We start from the raw sequence: 9,031 nt of genomic DNA on the forward strand, positions 1-9,031 counted from the left end.
AAAATGTTCATAAAAATTGTAAATAGAAAATGATTTATTTATATAAAAATGCTAAATTATTCATAAATAATTCAACCAATCATAAATAATTAAACCAATTTAAAATCTTTAGAATCGGAATTTTAATTTCTAAGAAAATTTTGCATTTTTTTTGTATGACTAATGATTTCGATATAATTATTTGAATGTTCGCATGAATGTTTGCGACATTTTTTATAAATTTATGCGATTTATAAATTAATAACTTCACAAAAAAATCTCACATTTTTTTCGCGAACGATATCATATTTTTATTTGTAGAATAGGTATGTTAACAAATTTAAAAAATAATGAAATGGTTCTGCCAGCTTAATATTAAGTTAGCGCTACGATTTTTTTCACACGATACAAAATTATCATTAATGATAATTTAATACAAAATGCGTAATACTAAAAAGATAGGTCCGATTTGATTCCGATAGGTCTGATTTGATTCTGCTGATTTAGTCCTGCTAGCTTTATAGAACTGAAATTTACAACGGAACGGAACAGCACGACCAATTATACGATTCTGCAGTCATTACTCTCCTTTTTTTTTCTGCGATTGTGATTGATCTCGTTGTTCTGTTCCGCTGTAAATTTCCGCTCACGTCAGCCTTTAATCTACTTTTTTTAAAATTATATTTCTGTCCGATTTGGCAGCAATCAATGCAGAATGGCAGCATCAATATATGCTGGAATTCTGAACACGGTTCTGTACAATTTTCTTAATTTTTATACGTAAATTTCTGCCTTAATCATAGAAAACCAATTGTAATCATCCATAAATTATTCATAATGCTAAAATACATTCTACGCCGCAATTATTTGTACAATTTTTTTCAAATTTGGCCGGATCTTACCGGCCAAAGTTAATGGCCGGTAAGATACGTGTACACTCATAGAAAAGATTTCTATTATGCTATTACTCTTCGAACTAGAATAAAAGAAAATCTATATACAATCATATTTATTCTTCAGAAAAGAATATTTTCTTTTTAAATGAAAAATTCTAAAATCTAGAATAAAATATTAAGGTTATTCCATTCATTTTCTTAACAGAAAAATTTAGATTATATTTTTCGGCAATAGAAAACTTAGCACAGAATTCAAACTCAGGATCTCTCACCTAAGCTACATCACGAGAACTTCGCTGTCATGCTATAGCATCACGTATATAACACTAGATAGACTTATTCTAAACGTAAGAATATATAAACCTAACTTTATATATGTTACATATTAGTCTCAAGACAAGATGTCGATCTTATTTTATTCGAGGGAGTATAATAAAAATTAATTTAATTTTAGTACAGTTATAGTTTTATACAGTTAAACTAAGATTAAGTACATCAAGAATTTTTCCTCTCGTTATTAGAAATCCTTTCTGAAAGTGTATCAATCGGCCGGAGAGTAAAAATAATGGTCAGACCAGTTCATTACCAATTAGTTCATTATCAATTGTTCATTATCACCAGTTTATTATCAATTGGCAAGATAAAGATATGACATTCATATATGCTAATGTAAAAAAATTGCAAATTGCTAAGAATATTACAATTTTGTTAGATTTAAGGCTATTTTTAGATCATTATTATTAGAGGTAAGGCTTCGATATACATTGGCCTCCTTGAACGCAGTTTTATAATTAATGAAATAATGTCATATCCATTGATATAACAAATGAAATCTTATCGCATCGAAGATGAGGATGTATGTATGATAGTACAAGACAATGCACATGACTGACTTCCAACACAGTGTTATGACTTGATCGCATCAACATTAGTTACTAATAATTAAATATTTTTTGCTCCTTTGTTCTCTTTATAGATTAGCAAGAAATTATCGTAAGTAAAGGAAGAAAGAAAGAAAGAAATATAAAACAAAGTTTTGTTCAAATAAGAAAATAATAGCATTTATCATTTTTAAAAAATTATGCAATAGAAAAAATAAAATTTCAGTTTCAATTTAATTTGAGAGAATGATTTGTAAATAACGTAATTTATAAAATATACAATAAAAAAGAATATCATATCCTAGAATACGTTTTATGTGAATACGTTTTATGTGGTGAAAAAAACAGATCTAAAAATTATTAAAATTTACGTTCAATATGAATTAATCATGAAAATTTAATTTAAATGCGAAACAAAGTATTGAAAGTGATGTAAATCTCTAAGCCACGAGGAATAACCTTGAAAGCAAGCGGAAAGAAAAGATTTGAGAAACTCTACAATTTTAACTCAATAATTTGCACCAATGCAATCGTATAATTTTGATTATTAAATAAGTATTCTTAAATAAGTATTCTTTTTATACCTAAAAGCGACTGGAAAGCATTGTTTGTACTTGTACATTGTAACTGTCGTATTAATTCTATTATAAGATTTATTCTAAGAAGCTCTCTCTTAAATTTATAGATTGATGCGCAATTTAGATGTAAACAATGTATGTGATTCTACATTTAATTAGCACATTGTATGCAACACTTTTCAATCATATACAGAATTAAAAAAAAAGAGCCCGATAAGATTATAATGTAAATTAATCTGTAATGTAAATAGATTGGTATTTAAAGGAGGAACTCGACTAAGCCGATGTAATTAGTTTTATATAGATAGAACAAAGTATATATCAGACTAAATATAATCAAATATGTGGATATTGGTTTCCACAAATAGTCAGACGGTACGATACATTTATCATTAACTTTGTTTCCAGTAGAACGAACTTTCGGAGTCAGATTCGTTCTTGTAGAATTGGCGCACAAAAGCATCCATGACGCGTCGCAAATATCGATGTTTTGACACGACATTCCGTTTCAAAACCAAGAAGGGAAATCGGGTCAAGCCCTCATGATGAAAACAGAAATTTCGTTATTGATCAAGTGTATATTACGTGCATCGGCGAACGTGCGAAGCTCCAATTTCTTCATGTGGAATTTTTCTGCGTTATCTGCTGCCACCTCACAAAGTAATATCGAACAAAAAGACAAAACGATACGTTTCTATAAAAGCCTCGTTTTTTCTCGAAAAAAAAAAAAAAAAAAATAGAAATTCGCGCAATATCGCTTCTACGCACATAAAAAGCTCGAATTCTCCGTGAACAAGTTTCGTGCTCTACTCTCGACTTTCTGAGAGTCACTCGAAGGGTTAGCGATAAAAAAATTGGTGCGAGAAGAAAATCGACAGGAGAACGAATTCTCGCGAAGAAAATTTTCCTCATCGTGAAGAAGTCACAGCTTAAATCCTGTTCGCGCGCAGCGCTATCGGAATTTCGTTTATGATCATCAAAAGTCATCAAACCAAAAATGATCGTGGAATAGGTTCTTTCCTTTGCACAACAAGAAAGATGAAATGGTAATCGGTAACACGTAATGCGAACATATATACGCGTACCTCTCATGCGTACGTCGATTTCCTTCAACCGTTCATCCATGACCGAGCTATCAAGTGGGAGAGTAGGGAAGGCCAAGCGCGATGGGATATTTTCGTAGTATTTCTACGATTTCTCCGTGCGATCGTATAATTTCCTACCTTTGCACAGCCGCTGCACCTCCATCGTCGTACACACGGCGGCGGTGCGTCAAACTGGGAAAACTACGCTGCTCCTCGACAATCACGGGCAAGCGCGGATAGCGGATAGTCGATAGGCACACCGACGGCGATGACGCGAGCGACGTTGAGAGCCGAGAGCTGCAAGTGCGCCGTTGCGTTGCGCGCGATGCTTGCCTTTGCGCGATGTCGACATTAAGAATGTACAGCGTGTCCTGGTGATACGGACATCAGAGTGTCGTCGAAGCGGTTGAATATCTCGCGTTATTTTTGAAGACTGTATAATTAAAAATTAAATATTCTAATGTATACATTGATATTGATTTGATTATATAACTGTTCGGCTCCTCGCTTGAATAAAAAATCATTCCCATTAGTTTTCTAATTAGACGGCGCGAAATTGAAAGATGGTGAAAAGCAGCAGTCTGCAGACTTTTACGTTACGTATTATATATTTGAAGTAATTTTATTTTTTTGTTTATTTTTATTTCACTCATTAGTGAATGAAGTTATAATATTCAGTAGTTATAATATTCTTGATAAAAATAAGAATATTAACTCAGATAGCGCAACTGATCCATTTGATTTCGAAGAATATTCATTTTCTTAAGTTCTTTGTGAATTAGCGTAATGTTTGAAATGAAAAAGAATTAAATATATACAGTGCAAATATATTTATATATATATATACAGGATATTTCTGAAATAACGCCTACTAATCATATAGTACTTTTCCAATAAAAAACTGAATCGAAAAGTCCTCTACCATTTTGCAATTTTCCCAATTTTTTTTTTTTTTTTAGTTACTCTCAACAAAATATTAAAATCGACTAAAATCGACATATAAAACAACTTTTAAGATATCTTTAAGAGTTCTCTAAGAAACATCTTCAAAATGTTTCACAAAGAATTGAAAAATATCTTAAAATTGTTTTATACATCGATTTTATCTGTTTATTCGGCAATCTTTAAAAATTAATAATCTCGTTAACTGTTGCGAAAATTGCAAAAATGTAGAGAACATTTCGATTTTTATTAGAAATAGCATTATATGATTAGTGGGCATTATTTTAGAAACACCCTGTATTTGTATATACGTTACTTTTAATAAAAATAATTATTTAATTTGTATAAAAGTCAAAGTATGATTTATTTTATATAAAATTAAAAAATAAAAAGGATATCTTTTGAATTTAAAAAAGAATTCGGGAAAAATTTCATATACAATTATATACAATTATATATATATAATTATATAAAAAAGACATATTTTATGTACAATTATTATAAAATATGTCCATTTATATAACATTTTTTTCTCGGGAGCTCACAATTAATATAAATGTGAATTAAGTAAATAGGAATTCATTTCGTATATAAATTGAAAATAAAAAAAGAATTCTTTTTGGACTCTTTATGCTATCTGGGAAGTGATAAAATAAAATTTGATAGAAATAAATTTGGAGAATACAGAAATGAAATAAAAAAAGATTCTGCATGTTAATTTGCTTCCAAATTAGAAGAATCAGATTCGCTACTGAATCATTGTCCTTATTGGAAGATAAATTTCTTTTTTTTTAAGTGCATTGGAAGGGTTAATAATATTTATGTCATTCTTATCTTTGTTTTATCTAATGAACGAAACTATAAAGATAGATAATGATATAAATAGCGCTAATGGATATTTTCTACTTGATGACACATCATTCTGCCTTTTTTTGTATTCAGTGGCTAACAAAGATAGTAGAACGTCTAGAACGACGTCCACTTGTGTTGACTTAATTGCGTATCATTGAATGGAAAGCTGCAGCGTTATTCCTCGAATTAGAATGATGTGTATTTCAAAATAACGTTTATATGGAGTATTTGCATGTATTGTTACATTTATTGTTAAGTTTACATGAATTTTTTTTATATAAATAGTATACATATATATAAGTAATGTAAAATATGTAAATTTATTATAAAGTGAATAAAATAAGAAAGAAATAATTATAAGTTTCATGATCGTTAATACATTTAATTTTAATATTGATAAATAAAAATATATAAGCGCTGTAAAATAAAAATTTTATGTGCAGTCCAAAGCAACGCCAATAGAATAATAGGCACATTATATTCTATCTGTAAAGACTTTAGCGCAACCCTGCTTCGAATGTATCCTTTATCTGTTGTTAATAATTTACCAACTGCAAATACTGTAATTCTGTTTCTGTAGAAGAGATAGTGGTACTCGCCATGGTGCGGCGCGCATAGTGGTACCTTCGGTACTTCCGGCCGTAAGAATATCATGGCACGACGACGATGATGTCGGTTTGGTTTTGTGGATTCACGTAGAATTTTCATTGTCACTCGCTATCGCGTATCATCGTGTATCCGCGGACCGTTCCACCGTGGTATGTGTCTGACGTGCGCTCACTCGCAACGCCGAGGAACCGCGATCGGCGACAGAACGACCTAATTATGAGCTGCGACGTGTTACCCTCCTGACACTTCACGCGACGTCAAACAGAAGGTACGTAAATGTTGCACCGGGAAGACTCCAAGTCGTGATCTCCCCGTTCGTCCCTCGATGACATCCGCGAGTTGAAGAAACACGCGCTCACATTTCTTTCACGTGCATCCCTCGCGTGGATTACGTCACTTTGCTACGTGTTCGGCCGTTCGGCGTTCGGCGAAGTCCGATATGTCCGTTCCGTATAACCGAACAGTTTTGCATGACCACGTATTTCCGATTCGCGAGGATTCCGCAGGCTGTGCGCCTAAGCGAATTTTTCTTAACATTGTTATTACTTTGCACTTTCAGCAGCATTGTCGATTTTGTTCTTATGACTCACAATAACAATCTGAGGCCCTAGTTTTTTGTTCTCGAACATTATGTTAAATTGACCAAATTGATATGCATGTTTTTATAAATTCGTTTATGTTATACCGTTGTTTTATGATATTTTTTTGTTATGCTGCGCACTTTTTGTCCTTGACATATATATATATATATATACATATATATGTATTGCTTAATGCATGTATTGCTAATATATGTATTAGCAATACATGCATTAAGCAATACATATATATATATATTACTTATTATTTAGTTTTGAAATTTGAAAATGCAGATATATAAAAAATAAAAATATTCTGATTATTGAACTCCTTTTTATATTTATTTTTTTATATTTTGTTATATTTATAAAATGATTGTATTCAGTTATATTACTGAAGATAATAATACAATATAAACAATTGAAAATAATAACACGAAGTATGTAATTTATATAAGTTCACGTTGAATATAAAATATAATATTTTATTGTTTTTGTGTGAATTGTTCTATCTATTATTCTTGTATTATTCTATTTAATGTTTTTGAATTAATAAACATTTATTAAAACGCATCAAAGCCAATTTTTTAATTCTGTACTGTTATCGTGAATATATAATTTTAATAAAGAGTACAGATGTTATACTTTAAAAAATGTAAACATTTTTGTGAGCAAAATATTTGTATGTAACAACTTCTTATGTTGTTCCCTAAGAAAAAGTATAAATTTGTTTTAAATAATCACTTTTATATAATAAATAGAAATAATATCAAATCAATTTTTTTAAATTCAATATATATTATCCTATATTATTTTTAAAATAAAAAAGAATAAACTCAAATTTAAATTTGAACAAGAACTGTATTGCTCAAGAATATATGAGTGATATTCTTTTTTATCAAAAATAAATGAATACATGATTATAATAAAAATTTAATTTTTTAAAAAGAAATTTGAGTTAATATAATTATGATTATATTAACTAATAATTATATAATTATTTATTTATGAATTTTATCTATTTATAATTTTATACATTACAGGCATGATCAGCAGATATTTTCTTGCGATTAACCTTTTGCAGTTATTAAAGATAAAAAACTGAAAAATTAACATTAGTTTTTTAAAGTAATGAAAATAAGAATTAATACTAATATGGACAATAATAGAAATAAAAGGGAATAATTCTGAAACATCCTAATGATGTATAATTAATTGATTCATAAAATGATATGATATTAATAAAGTATTTTAATAATATTAATTTGTAACACTTACATTTTTTTTTGTAATATTGTTATTGTTGTACTTTTAGAATAATGAACGGAGAAAAGATGCATGATCTTTAGTGTCTCTGCACTGAGTATTGTGTAGAAATGAGGTGGAATGTGAAAAGTCTGATCTGCGTCGAGACTTAATGCAATTAGTTTGCCCCAGTCTAGATCCTATCCAATTAGATCTGGAAAATGGGAGCACTGGGTGATACTCTATTTTGCCATATTAGATAAAACTTTCACTGCCATTAACTTTCAGTTGTCCCTTGTCAGAGTATATTCCCAGTAGGTTGGAAAACAGATAATGCAGTGGTTTGTATTGCTTTTATTTGTACAGTGCATAATGTGGAATGCGTCTGAGGAATCATCAGGCGCGATGGAAGGCGGCCCTCCTGTGGTACACACGGAGACATGCGAGCAGAATAAAAATCAATTAGAATCTCTCAAGGAAATCATGATGAGGAATCAACAAAGTTTAAAGAGAAAGGAGGAGGAGGTTCAGGTAATATAAATTATTAAAGTACTTACTAAATATTTCAGAAACTTTATTCTTTGACATATAAATTTGCATGTCATGTGAATATCAAGTAAAAATATTTCTTATTTAATATTTATACATTAAATAATTGTCTTTGAATTATTACTGAATAAAAATTGAGGAAACATTTTAAGAATGTAAGTAAATGATTTTATTTATAGATTAATTGTTAAATTATATAATTTAATTTATAAATATCTTAAAATCAAATATTATAGATTATAAATAATAAAATAAATAATAGAATTTTGTTTAGTAATTGTAGGAAAGAAAGAAATAACGTTAAAATTTTTATTATTGCTTTATTATTATTGAAAAATGTTCTGTATTATATGTACATTTATTTTTTGTTCATGTATTTAGGAGTACGCAAGAAGATTATCAAAGATTAAGTCTAGAGCCAAGTTATCACGTCGTAGTAAAGAAGGAGCTTCATCATCCAAAGATACTACGCATAAGACTGAATCTACAGCAATGGATGTAACAGATGATACAATTGATGATATTAGTCAAGCAAAAACCCCAAAGGCAAAGTCTTCTTTACTTCAACGAAAATTAGCGGAAAATAGAAAAGTATTCGAGCAACGTAGCAAAGAATTGACAGAAACAAAACGAGCAGTGGAAGAGAAAATGGAAGCTATTAGACAACAATTGGATGAAACAGATTTAGCAGCAGCAGAACATAAGGATCAACTAAGTATCACACCAATTAGGCCTCTTGTCGTCACTTCGAATGTGAGTTCTATATTTGCTCTCTTAATATATAATTTTCTTATTTAAATAATTTTTTATAATATTCTTTATAGATGTATATATATA

At 29.6% G+C, this 9,031-nt stretch overlaps 2 protein-coding genes across 4 annotated transcripts in view; one reads left to right on the forward strand and one right to left on the reverse strand.

The window, feature by feature from the left end:
- Window positions 1-5,899, reverse strand: part of LOC108688190 (fatty acid hydroxylase domain-containing protein 2) — a 20,064-nt gene extending 14,165 nt beyond the window's left edge. The window contains exons 1-2 of one of the 2 annotated variants that reach the window (XM_018194342.1): window positions 5,838-5,899; window positions 3,558-3,852 (exon numbers count right to left, since the gene is read on the reverse strand). In XM_018194342.1, coding sequence (XP_018049831.1) covers window positions 3,558-3,582 — 25 coding nt within the window. In that variant the 5' untranslated portion in view covers window positions 3,583-3,852; window positions 5,838-5,899. Of the gene's footprint in view, window positions 1-3,419; window positions 3,534-3,557; window positions 3,853-5,837 lie in introns of those variants that run through there. The other variant, XM_018194341.1, reaches the window with a different exon arrangement.
- A 112-nt stretch (window positions 5,900-6,011) lies between these two features.
- Window positions 6,012-9,031, forward strand: part of LOC108688189 (centromere-associated protein E-like) — a 17,939-nt gene continuing 14,919 nt past the window's right edge. The window contains exons 1-3 of one of the 2 annotated variants that reach the window (XM_018194337.1): window positions 6,012-6,090; window positions 8,012-8,176; window positions 8,576-8,947. In XM_018194337.1, the coding sequence (XP_018049826.1) occupies window positions 8,018-8,176; window positions 8,576-8,947 (531 nt within the window). In that variant the 5' untranslated portion in view covers window positions 6,012-6,090; window positions 8,012-8,017. Of the gene's footprint in view, window positions 6,091-7,978; window positions 8,177-8,575; window positions 8,948-9,031 lie in introns of those variants that run through there. The other variant, XM_018194336.1, reaches the window with a different exon arrangement.

This window comes from Atta colombica, unplaced genomic scaffold (genome assembly GCF_001594045.1).
Source record: "Atta colombica isolate Treedump-2 unplaced genomic scaffold, Acol1.0 scaffold226, whole genome shotgun sequence".
Taxonomy (NCBI): domain Eukaryota; kingdom Metazoa; phylum Arthropoda; class Insecta; order Hymenoptera; family Formicidae; genus Atta; species Atta colombica.